Source organism: Drosophila mojavensis, unplaced genomic scaffold (assembly GCF_018153725.1).
Source record: "Drosophila mojavensis isolate 15081-1352.22 unplaced genomic scaffold, ASM1815372v1 contig_82, whole genome shotgun sequence".
Classification (NCBI taxonomy): domain Eukaryota; kingdom Metazoa; phylum Arthropoda; class Insecta; order Diptera; family Drosophilidae; genus Drosophila; species Drosophila mojavensis.
The window spans coordinates 357,858-370,490 of NW_025318908.1; the positions used below are offsets into that span (position 1 = coordinate 357,858).

Sequence of the window (12,633 nt, forward strand, 5' to 3'; positions counted from 1 at the left end):
ACTACACCGCTGCACGAAATAAGCTGTGAGCCACTGTATACATATGCACATGAGAAGTAATGTAAATTTTACCGTTACGGTATCCGCCATCTCTTCAATATACAGTGGGTCAAAAAAGTATTGGCACACTTGAAAAATCAAACTTCTAAGAGCTGTAACTTTTTTTCTCACACTAGACCCTGATCTGTCTACAAGAGTGCCAATTTCACGATAAGATTTATTCTCTAAATACAGTTTATTGATTAATTTCCGTATTTCCAAAGAAATTTCAGCACCTCTAGCCATTTTTCTCTTGCTCTCTTAAATTTTCGATTAGAAGTTATTGCAAACACGTGCAAGAACCAAAATGAAGCGATGTGTAAAAGAAGGAATGAAAAATAACGGTAGTTTACGGTTGTAGCAACGAAAGCGTAAGCTAGAACATAGTGTGTGCCAATACTTTTTTTTACGAAAATTTGTGCCTATATTTATATTTTAGTTCTGTGCAAGTGAACCAAACAAGAAATTTAATTTTTTTTGTTAAATATTATTAGAAAACATGGATTTAATAAATGCCGTTTTTAATTTATATATAGCTGTGTTCAAAAAAAAGTTGCAGCTCTTAGAAGTTCGATTTTTCAAGTGTGCCAATACTTTTTTGGCCCACTGTATGTACATACATACACGTCCGACCTTTTAAGGATTGTACGAAGTTGGTCTTCTATGAAAAATTGCTAAATAATTAATAATAATTTTATAGATGTCTAAAAAAGGTCGATTTGATTAAAAGCCTGTTAATACTTACATTCGTAAAATTGAAATAAATCACATACATATACTAAAATACTGTACACACATACATACATTCATCAATCTGTATTTATGCACTCATTTTGTGATTGAATTCCAGTTTCGGTTCCAGTCTCTTCCAATCGTAACTTTACCACTGCAATGGGAGCAGATTCGCATGCAATCATACGCAGACACACAAACACACTCACACGAATCGTGCACAAGTACAGTGCATATAAATCCAGTCTGCAGTTTGGAGAGCGCCCATCAGCAGCTTTGTTCAATTTCACATGAAGCTCGTTGCAAGAGCTGCACATGCGCAGCAGCTGATGCGAATGCTCGCTGACCTTGACCCTCAATCAGCAGCGAGAGAGCGCAGACAAAACGGTTGAACGCGGTGCGCATGCAGCCAGCCGGGTGTAACTTGTTGCCAAGTGCAGCAGCGAAGACCACGCAGTCAAGTTGAAGTTTTGCCCTCTCCCCAACAGCCCTTCGCCATAAGCCAGCTCACCGTCACTATACATGCATACAGACTTATTCATGCGAGTGTGTGTGTCGCTTGCAAGTTTTCACCATTAGCAGCGCAGTGCGACGACTGTACTTTGTTTAAAGAAGCAGCACATACATACATATGTATGTGTATGTATAAATATACATATACATACATATGCCCAAATATATACGTGCATACATATGTATACTTACGTACGTATGGTTTATGCCCACGTGTATGTGTGTGTGTGACGATATAAATACATACATACATACATACTTGTAGGTCTCAGTGCATAAGGAAGCAAAGCAAACAAACACTCGCACGCACATGTACATGGCAATACACTAGAAACAATGGCAAAATTTTTGCTTTATGTGGCGGCACCTCCACCACGCTGACTCAGTTACAAAGAGACTGAGAGTGAGCAAGAAAAAGAGAAAGACAAGGCGGCCGGGCCGGTCGGACTATCAGCTGCCGTGCCATGTGTTCGCTCAAAAATCAGGGGGCAGCTGCTCTTGCTTCGCTGCTGCATTTGCCGGCTTAGAGAACCAGAACTGGTATCAAAACTGGTTCGCAGGGGGATGCCGGGAACCGGGGAACGATAGAATGAAAGAAACAGCGGGCGATCTGCAAAAATAAAGAAGTTTCGACTCAAATGAAACAGGCATTTGTATTGTAGGGTTATTATTATTTCGTTTGTCTCAAATCAGCAGCTCCAGCATTTTAATTTACAATTAAAAAACAATCACAGTGATATTTGAATTTTTATCATAATCATTATCTTCGTAGTTCGCCTTGTTTTTTTGTCTTGCTCAAGTGAAAAGGTTCGTCTGTTAGCTCATCTTCTTCCTCATCCTCGTGTAGCTTTATGCCTATTTTCTTCTTCTTGTGTCATCTACCATCTGCCATTGTCAAGTTCTGTTGTTGCTGTTATTGTTCTGTTAGTGTTGCCAGCTAGTAAGTATAGCTAACCCGCTAGAGATCTTGCTTGTTGATGTGATAGGTGAAGTGCAAAAGCTCGTCAGCCGCAGCGCTGTAGGGTAACATTAGTTTCTTCTCTTCTCCCCCTTTCGCCTCTTTCGTTGCTCCTACTTCAATTTGTTGTTCTTTAACTTCTGCGTGTTGGAACTCCTAATAGGATACTTTGTAGTATATATACATATCTGTATGTTTATATATATTTATTTTTCGAGTTTTTTTTTTTTTTCTTTTTTTTTTTTTAAGGTAAATTATATATTCTTATATAGTTTTCTTTCCATTCGTTATAATTGTATTTAGTAAATTCAAACACGTTTGCAGCATAATAATAATATAGTTGTTTTTGTTGTTGGTATAGTGGTAGTAGCTACTAAAATACAACGACGTCTGTTTCTTCTTCTCCATCTATTGCTGCCTTTCAGCGCCATTAGCGCCATCGTTGTTTTCTCCTCTTTCGTCCATCGTGCTTTCTCCTAGTTGTTGCTTGTGTATACACTGTACTGTTCTTTTACGACTGCAGGCTCAGAGCTTTGGAATTAGAGATGTGCTGCTTAGATGACGGCTAGATGTGTGCGTGTGTGTGTGGGTATGGATGTGATTCTGTGTGGGTGTGTGTATGCGTTTGGGGTTGATTTTATGTCTGTTGATCTTGACTCGGTTTTACTGATTGGTCGCTTCTTCTTCTGTTTTGCGTTTTGCTGTTTTGTTGTTGTTGGCTGGCAATTGATTTTTTCATTAAATATTTTTTCTTTTCATTTTTTTTTATTTGACAAAACATTTTCGTTGATTTCTCTGAGACCGCTCACACTGCTATCCTCTAGTTCCGTCCACCCTTCTCATCGCATTCGCGTCTCAGATGACCACTCTTGCCGCAGCCGTAGCAAGTCTTTGACGTCTCCGGGCAGTTCTTGGAGATGTGTCCGGTGCGGTTGCACTTATAGCATGAGACGTTTGCTGGCCCATTGCCGCGCTCATTCACCGCATCGGGGCAGTTGCGCACCCAATGTCCGGGCTTGTTGCACCTGTAGCACGTCGGATTGTCGGCTTGAGTGCAGTCCTTGGAGATGTGGCCTACGCCGTTGCACCGATAGCAGCGCTCCGCCTCTTCGGGGCACGCGCGTGCAAAGTGCCCAAATTGATTGCATTTGTAGCACTTTTCACGATTACGACGCATGCCGCCGCCACCGCCATCACGCATGCCACCGCCACCACCTGGTCCGCCGCCTCCTGGTCCTCCGCCGAGACTGCAATCCCGGGCGAAGTGGCCCGGCCGGTTGCACTTGTAGCACGTGGCAGACATCGACATTGTACTGTACTTGAGTTAATTAGAGAATCGGTGCAGAACTGTTCTAACCACACGTTTCGTATCGTCCGAGAATCACACACGAGCTGAGCTACTACTGCCTCCACGAGCAAAACTGACTTGCTTTAAATGCAATTAAACAAAACTACAGGATATGCGAAAACCGCTCGCCGTAGTTTTTTCGACGCCAAAAATTAAAATGGCTACCACGCAAAACTAGTACAATGGTATCGCCAGTAATTTGGGTATCGAGTATAGAAAAATGCCGCTGAGCAGTCACAGAGGTACGTGCACACACAGGGATGCTTTGATTATACAATTGCAACACTGCAATTCCACGCGGTATACATTGGTACAAAATTGTCTTTATAAGCTGCAAAATTTATTTTGCACACACAAGCCCATAGAACTTGAATGTATGGTAGAGCAAACTAAACCGAATTAATTCGAAAATGCTACTATGGTTTGTAGGATGTTTACATCTGAATCGAATCAGATCGTTCAGTTTATAGGACAAGTGCCCCATACTTCGAGATTAATTATACTAGCTTCATCGGTCGGTGCCGTTGATAAGTAAAGTCGCATCTAGTGAAAATCTCATCGGTAACTCTTCGGCAAGCTCTTTCTGCATTCCCGAGCTGCTTTCGGGTATGTCGTTGCTAAAAATAAATAGTCTAGAGTTCGTTCTCAATCAGGTTAATTTTATGTTTTATGTGCACGCTCGCACCACTGTTCACAGCACAGTGACAGTGTGCTGCCACATCTGTAGCTGGCAGCCTTGCCACATTCACGCATGCGATAATGAGTTGGCAGCCCACAAAATCTCAAGCAATATTTAGCAGCCGTGCAATGTATTTTTATGTGATTTTACTAACAATCAATTTACGCTAGTTATGTTTGCAAAATGTTATTTGTTCTGATAGCGATTGCCATTCTGAGCGGATGCATAGCCACGTCTACAATCCACATGCCCGTCACCACACAGGACATCATTGCCGGTGACGTGTTCTTCGAAATCATTTCGCCGCAAGATCTGGAATACACTTACCGACTGCGGCCGGCAAAGGACTTTGGTGTCTCATTCAGCCAGAAACTGGAAGGTGTACCCCTGGTACTGGCGGATCCTTCCGAGGCTTGCCAACCGCTTCGCAATGGGAGAGAGATGCATGGCAGCATTGCCCTTATGGATAGGGGGCAAGTATTATTCATATAACATTATCAAATTGTGGTGCTATTTTTTAACTTATCTGCCGTTATCTTTGCGACAGCGAGTGCTCGTTCCTTACCAAAACACTGCATGCCGAGGCCGCCGGCGCAATCGGTGCCATTATCACCGAATATAATTCGAAATCGCCAGAATTCGAGCTATACATTGAGATGATTCACGATAAGACGAACCGTGACACCAAGATTCCAGCTGGCTTTTTGCTGGGAAAGAACGGCATGAATATACGCAAAACGCTGCTCCGCCTGAAGCGCCTCCATGCGCTGATCAATATACCTGTCAACCTGACCTTCACCCCGCCATCCAAAATCAATCATCCGCCCTGGCTGGGCTGGTGAGTCCGAAATGTGCGTGTGGGCGTCTGCGAAAACTACAATTGAAACTGAGATAAAAATAAAACAAAAGCAAATCTGAAACCAAAGTGCATACTTAGTCAGTCAAGATATATATTATACGCGTAAGCTAATTAGCTGGGCTGCAATTCAATAGAATTTATTCTTTAAACCATTTCGAACTTTGCTCTGGAATAACCACAAGCATTGCAGCACAACTCTTAGTTTATTTAGTGAATGAATAAAATAAAATAATGTTTAGTTGAATTTACCTGACTATAATTAAAACTTGTATTGTACAGAAGTTCACCTACAAAATATTTAATTCTTTTCAAGTCCGAAAACAAAATTGATCTTTAAAATAAGAAATGCGTAATTAATTAAAATTATTGTATTAATTGCATATTCTGATATTTCAAAATATTTGGTGATATTTTAAAATATAAATTACTTTAAAATATAAACTACAACAGATTAAAAGCGAATCGTGATTTTTGTGAAAGCTTCAAAAATAATTTCTGACCTTTTGTTAAAATTTGAAGAAAAAAAAAAGACCGATTTTAATTAATTAATTTATTAAACTGTTTTTTAGAGATAACAAGTTGTATATATATATATATATATATATGATTTTTTGTAAGTTTAAGATAATTTGTTATTTTGTTTTTATTTTTGTTTGCTTATATGTTGAGCACTTAGAAAATGTTTAAACTTTCGCAGTCACATGACACAGTCTTTTGATTTTCAACTATTAATTGTTAAAATTGTTACAACTTGTACGAAGATTTGCCGTCAAATTTAAAAGCACAGCCCAAATCTTTTGATAAGTCAATTAAAGATACAGTTATTCATTAGTCTTTAAAAAATATGTATTACGCAGCTAATTTTTTTTGAATTATTTAACAACTATATATTTTTGTGAAACTGGGTTTGCAGCCCAGACTAAAGAAACAGAATTTGAATGAGGAAAAATAACTAAAACTAAACTGAATTTAAGTAGTAGCAAACCTATAACAAAAGTCATAAGAATCAAGGCGAGATGAACCCAAGCGTAATTTGTAAATAAAGTAATTGTATACGCTCAAGACAGTTTAGGCTTAAATCTATGCTACGCGTAAATCTGAATTAAAGCTAAATTCAATTACATATATAAATATATGTTATATATATTGGAAATATTAATATACTAAGTCTTCACTGTATCAGAATTTGCCCAAGGCGCTCAGATTGAGGCACATGCCTAGGGTGAGGACCACGATGGTCACCACGAGTATTGCGAAGCACAGATAGTTGGACTGGATGGGCATTCGGAAGAGCTTGGCGGACATGTCTAGCGAGGAGGCGAACAATAACGTCGAGTTGAGATCCTCGGCGGAGGTATTGTGATATACAAAGGGACGGACCCGGATTTGGTGTCCGTTCGCTTGGGTGTTTTGGCAGACGCGCGTGACGGACCCGGCCACAAAGAACGGTAGCAGCCCTAGGAAGAGCCACAACATGACATTCGCGATGTTCAGGAGCACCAGCTTCAGGGCACAGTAATGGAAGTCGAAGTCCTTGAACAGGTAGACGAGCCCTGCAAAGGCGTAGGCCAGATTCATGACGATCAGGAAGCAAACGGGTATGGAGACGTGTTGGTTGACGCGCTCGAGCAGCTTGCGGAACTCCAGGATCTCGCGCATCCAGTCCAACGGATCGATGGAGTGCATCAGCAACTTGTGCGACAGCGTCTCCAGATGCACGCGCAGCAGATAGCATTCAATGTAGTAGCTGCTCAGCACAATGATCTCCACGAGATCCTGCAGCAAGATGGTGCTGAGCAGACCGATGCGCAGCCAGAGCTCCCAGGCGCGCAGCGCCTCGGCCAGCCAGGTCACCTTGATGATCTGCGCCTGCTGCATGAACACCACGCTACAAGCATAGCCAAAGAGCAGCAGCAGCAGAGCTAGAGCCACGCCCAAATAGAGCCAGAGCATGCGGCACAGTCGTTTGGGCTTGGCGGACAGCAGGAACACGCGCTCGATGAGATTCTGCAGTTGCTCGTGCTCGATCACCTTGCATACGAGCACGGCTGAAACGAAGCTCAGCAGGTTGAGGACACTGGGCACCACATAACCGAAGAGCAGCTCCCCAATTGTGTTGGGTGTGCTGCTGGCGGAGGCAGAGCCGCAGACATCGCTACCGTTGCCGTAGCCGCCGGGTCGGATGTCTCGATAGCTGCTAAAGCCGCGATCTCCACTGCAAGGATTTTTTGTTACCACTGACTTAGATCTCTCGAAGCACTCACCGATAGCCACACAGGTAGCGCAGCACGTAGCCCGCCAGGAGGACAAATAACACCATCATCGCCTGAACGTAGCTGCTGCAGGCGCCCACCGTACTCATGTCCGTGGAAATGGGATTGAGGCCGACCACGGTCAGGATGGCCACATATGGGCGCAGAAACTGCAATGTTTCAATGACTTCAATTAGGTACAGTTTGCACTCTCTATAGTAAACTCAAGAAATATGAACGAGCTTGGCTTAAAAACTCTAATATCAATATCAACTTTTATCATTTATCAACAATTATATCGGTTGTCTGTAACCATATCGGCACCTGCAAGCAGGCGTTACCGACCGTCGAATATGTGTTACGGCTGAGGGGGTAGAGACACATACAAGTATATGTTCTATATGTCAAGAGATCAAGCGGACTAATGAACAGACGGATAGACAAAACTAATGTACTCATTTCAGTTTCGTGAATGAGTGTACCAAGATTATAAATGCTAGTATATGTATGGAAATATGCATATGTTTGAATAAGCTACATACATATACATATATATATACATGATCGGATAACATAGCTTTTGTGTACACAATTCGCACTTGAGTCCAGATAAATGAATTCTGCATGATTGTAAATAAAATACTAATTAGGATTTTCAAATAAAATTTGAAAAATGTACGTATGTATGTAACTGTGAATAAACACTACGATTTTTCGCTGTGTACTTTTGCAATTAAATATCATTAATGATGAGACACACACAAAAACATAAATATACATATATGTATATGTATATATATATATATATGTATATACATATATGTATATTTTTTTATATTTATATTTTTGTTTTGTGCAATTCATTATCGCACTTTCGTTCATTATATTGAGAGCACACTGTTCATGAATTTTTTTTTAGTATATTTTTGTTCGACTATATCTACGTAACGTACCTTGCGCTTGCAGTAGTTGAGGATCGCCGATGTCGGCTCATGCTCGCCCGGCTGCTGCGTTTCATCGTGGGTGGTGCCGTTCAAGCGGTTGATGAAACAGAAAGAACTATCCGCATTATTACGATACATGACAGCGCCGAGACAAAAGGCGTTCACACGCAACAATAACAATAATAACAATAACAATAACAGTCACAGTGACAACAACAACAACAGAGGCGCGCGCACTCGCACACATACACATAACGAGCTACTGGACGTCGGCAGCTGCTGATGAGAGTGATAATGACTGGAAGTGGAGCGATTGGAGCGACTGAAATGACGATCGCCGGCGTTGGCGGCGCAGCAACAACTGAAACGGCACGCAAACAGCGGCGAGAGAACACGAGCGAATTAGAAAAACTTACGGCGAGTTCGTGTAGCCAGGATGAGACGGCGGATGTGGTGCGGCTGCAGCGTAAGCCCGATGGCGAATCACTGAGCCGACTTGTTGCTCTTTCTGTCTCTGTCTCTGTCTCTGTTTCTACTTGTGTTGCTGCTGGTATTGTAGTCGTTGACGTCGTCGCTGTCGCTGTAGCCGATGGCGTTGCCGTTGCCGTTGCCGTAGTCGGCGATGTCATCAATTGTTGCTATAACGGTAAATTGAATCAATTGAAACTCGAGCCGCGCGCACAGCGAGCCGAGCGCGAGCGACACAGAGCCGATGCCTATTCCGACGTCAACGTCGACGTCGAAGCTTTCCTGCTATCACGTTGAAGCTCTCTTCGAGCTTTGCTCGCTGCGCGCTCACCGTGCTCGCTCTCCCGAGGGCCCCTTATCAATGGAATATATCTCGGAAACAGAACGCGACGCCTGCTCCCCGCTGCTGAGCACCTGTTACAGTTTAGATAGGAATCAGCTTGTTATCGTGACCGCTATCTATTCGAGCTAAATGTGCACATATGCAAATAAACGAATACACGTGCAACTGCACATATGCACATGTGTGTGAGTGCGAGCGTGTGTGTGTGGCTGCTATATAGAATTGCTTTTATGTATTTTATGTTTATCTTAAAGAGTTCTCGCAATCCGTTTATTGTTCTTGATTCGTCGTGAATCAACACGAAATTTGTTTATGTTCTCTATATGGCTGCTCGGCGGCGATTACTGTAATGTCACCAAGAGCCTAACGGCAGTCGTTCGCTGCTGCCTCAGCTTCTGCTCATGAATGTGTGTGTCTGTGAGTGTAGCTTTCCGATAACCCAGAGGATCATGTACTGTTCGGCGCGCTACGCTCAAAAGGGGGGGCATGTCGAATTGGGCTTGGATAAATTAAGGAAATAAATATAAGTAGTAGAGTAGTATTAATTTACTAAAGTAATTAGCATATAATGGGAAATAGTTATCGATTTTGACTTCGTACTGTTTTGGCAGGGGCATAGCCAGACCATCGATAATGGCGTTGATTCTTATTGACGAATCGATTTCCATCGTGTGCTTATGTCAAACCCCACCCTCTAGTGTATTTTGGGTAATAGCACTAACCACTTAATAGGTGGGCTTCATTAATATATTAATAAATAGATCAAATAATTCTCAAAATAATTAACTGTAGGCATAATTAATATATTAATAAATAATTAAAATATATTGATTGACATATTAATTTAAAATTCAAATAATTCTCAAAATAATTAATAAATAATAATAATACAGCAGTCTGCACAAACTTCTCTTTTTTCCTTGCTAATAATTTCTAGTTGCGAATTGATAAGCTCTATATTAACCAAAATATCAAATTTGATTCAAGTCCATGGTCATATTCGATTAATATATATTATGTTTTTTAAATGTTTCAAACTCAAAGAGAAAATTTAATGCAGTGGCTGGCTCAGTCGCCTTTGCCGAACTGAGTCTTGTTATCTTAAATGAAATGCGAATACAATAACAGACTAGAAAAAAAAGAAAAAAAAAATATAATAATAATAATGATAATAATAAATAAATAAACAATAAGAAGAAGCAAAACAATTTACAAAGCGACACTCAAATTTGTTTCTCTCGTGTCTCCATTTAGCTGAGATTCGTGTCGAGTCGCCCTTCAGCCGATCACTAAAAGCTCTCCAACTGCTGCTGCTTCTACTTCTGCTGCTGTCATCATGTGCGCTCCCTCCTTCCTGCCTTCAGTGCACTGGCCGCTCCGGTTGAGTGCGATGCTCGCACACGCAAGGCAATAAAGTATCGAAATGTACGTTGAGAAGTAATTAAATTAAATTAAAGTCAAGTCGCAAGTTGCTTGAAACTTTTTTGTTTCTGCGATGACGCCTCAACTGGAATTTGTTGCTGCTGTTCTGCTCGAGTTTGATTTGCATGATGGGCAGCCGCAGTCGATGCCGCAGTTGACGTTGACATTTTTCGATGGCTCTGGCAATTTCCACTTTCCACCCGCAAAACCATCAGGCATTTCCACTGGCAGCAGCTGCTGCTGTGGAATGGCCTCCTCCCGTTGCCAGGAGGCTGGGCAGAAGCTCTGCTGGTCGATGCTGTCATTGCCTGAACTCTGGTCACTCATGTAAATTAGCTGCGTTGTCAAATAATGCTGATTTGTTGTTGGTTCGTTGGCAGACTAACAAAAGCAACCCATGCCAATGGTCATACTTAAACACGCCCCCTTCCCCACAAGCTTGACAGACCAAATACTGCCCAGTGGCCATCGCTTGACGCATATCTCGATCCATCCCTTTGCCAGTTGGCAGCAGCATGCAGCTTTTTGTTTAAAAATCAAATCAAATATTACGAGAAAATTTCAATGCGGTTAAATGCATAGCAAATTTTATCATCCACCCGCCCCTCTATCTGTCTCTCCCTCTATCCGAAAGGGGCGAGCTGGGCGGATTGAGTTGCAGCCGCAACCGCAAAAACGCAAATGTTGTCTCGACACACGTCGGACTCGGAGCATTTGGGTTGTTCTCGGGTTGACAAATTTTGAGTGAACGTTTCATTCCAGCGTTTCACATCAAAGCATGCACAGAGGCACACAGGAAGGGGAAACCTGTCCAGTCGCTACGGCAATATCTTTAATATGTGAATTCGAATTAATTCATGTTTATTTATTTCATTTAATATCTTATATACATATGTATTAAAAAATTTGATTGCAATTAAAATTCAATGTAGAACAATTAAGAAGGCTCTAGTCTAGACTGCTCGAGTCGGAGATACCCTGAACCCTCCAGGGGTCGAAGGGGGCGTGGTATCCAAAATCTGTAAATTACAAAATCGTTGTATCGATTAACTTTATATACAACGCAAAATCGGGATCGCCTTCTAGACCAAGTTGTTCGGAATTATGGACTGAATTCTCATTTGAAAGGGATAGGTACATATACTTGTTCATATTATCATCTATGGAAACTAAGTTTCCAACTCCCGAGGCCGCCATGCAGGACCAACCTTGACACTTCCACCGCCATAGCTCATAGTTGGTTTTAGGTGCTGATCATGGAGCTCGTTATTTGGTGGGTGCCAAACATATTGCATCTTGCATCCAATCCGACGTAAATATATTAAATTTCGACTCATCTGCATATATACATATATACATATGTATATTAACGACCTGAAAGTTTAATGAAAAAATTACATCCGCAAGAAAAGCTATTAAACTATTAAATTTCCTTCGTAAGCCCACACTGCTGCCAATGCGTGTTTATGCTTGCATGTTTTTCTGCGTGGGTTTCTTTGCAAGGAATTGTTGTGAAATATCAATTCTTCGAAGGATTCAGGGGATTTCGTAGTCGAGCAGTCTCGACTAGAGCTTTCTTGCTTGTTTTACCTGGAGCAGTCTCCTATTGGAGGCGTGCCTTAAAGGCTTAAATTGTGGGTGTCACGCCCATTGGGCACATGGTGGGTCTGCTCGGGACCTCACATCTGAAAAGATCAGATTGTGCGACGTGTCAAGTGTCCAAAATTCAATTAGACTTCATTAGCATTAGCAGCCGGTGGCACCTTGCTGTTCGTAGTGTTGTTATTCTTGTTGTTGTTGTTGTTGTTGTATTTTGTGTTGTTGCTGTTGCTCTGTCTGGGGCCGCCTTGTGGCTGTGGCGTGCACAGATTTAACCGTTTGCAGATTAGCATAAATGAGATCATTAAAATGCGCTTACGGTTGTGTGGGCGGGTTGAGTGGTGCCCGCAGCCGACTGTGCTGACGGTGGGGTGCGGTGGGGAGTGGTGTGGTGGTGGGTTTGGCTGCAAGGTGCCATTTCCTTTAGCACGTAGCAGACGCAGCCTGCAAATTGCTTGCCAGTAAGTGTCGCTGCTG

At 42.0% G+C, this 12,633-nt stretch overlaps 3 protein-coding genes and 1 long non-coding RNA gene across 6 annotated transcripts; 1 reads left to right on the top strand and 3 right to left on the bottom strand.

Moving 5' to 3' along the window:
- Nucleotides 1-322: 322 nt before the first annotated feature.
- On the bottom strand, nt 323-1,882 carry LOC122757816. The gene is made up of 2 exons (XR_006357988.1): nt 981-1,882; nt 323-925 (listed from the first exon to the last, which is right to left on the bottom strand). It is a non-coding gene; the product is annotated as an uncharacterized LOC122757816 (long non-coding RNA).
- Nucleotides 1,883-1,934: 52 nt separating this feature from the next.
- Nucleotides 1,935-3,797, bottom strand: LOC26528498 (CCHC-type zinc finger protein CG3800). The gene has a single exon (XM_015164609.3). The coding sequence runs from the start codon at nt 3,549-3,551 to the stop codon at nt 3,063-3,065; it is 489 nt and encodes a 162-aa protein (XP_015020095.1). The 5' UTR covers nt 3,552-3,797; the 3' UTR covers nt 1,935-3,062.
- Nucleotides 3,798-4,329: 532 nt separating this feature from the next.
- On the top strand, nt 4,330-5,413 carry LOC6581114 (PRADC1-like protein). 2 transcript variants are annotated; one of them, XM_032729703.2, is made up of 3 exons: nt 4,330-4,399; nt 4,472-4,742; nt 4,817-5,413. In XM_032729703.2, exons 2-3 carry the CDS (start codon nt 4,516-4,518, stop codon nt 5,109-5,111), a joined length of 522 nt encoding a protein of 173 aa, XP_032585594.1. In that variant the 5' UTR covers nt 4,330-4,399; nt 4,472-4,515; the 3' UTR covers nt 5,112-5,413. The 2 variants fall into 2 exon arrangements, with proteins under 2 accessions (XP_032585594.1, XP_032585593.1); XM_032729702.1 differs by having other exon boundaries at nt 4,338-4,742.
- Nucleotides 5,414-5,956: 543 nt separating this feature from the next.
- Nucleotides 5,957-9,492, bottom strand: LOC6581115. 2 transcript variants are annotated; one of them, XM_015164610.3, is made up of 4 exons: nt 8,741-9,492; nt 8,334-8,384; nt 7,393-7,550; nt 5,957-7,343 (listed from the first exon to the last, which is right to left on the bottom strand). In XM_015164610.3, exons 1-4 carry the CDS (start codon nt 8,951-8,953, stop codon nt 6,308-6,310), a joined length of 1,458 nt encoding a protein of 485 aa, XP_015020096.1. In that variant the 5' UTR covers nt 8,954-9,492; the 3' UTR covers nt 5,957-6,307. The 2 variants fall into 2 exon arrangements, with proteins under 2 accessions (XP_015020096.1, XP_002006873.2); XM_002006837.4 differs by having other exon boundaries at nt 8,334-8,387.
- Nucleotides 9,493-12,633: the final 3,141 nt, after the last annotated feature.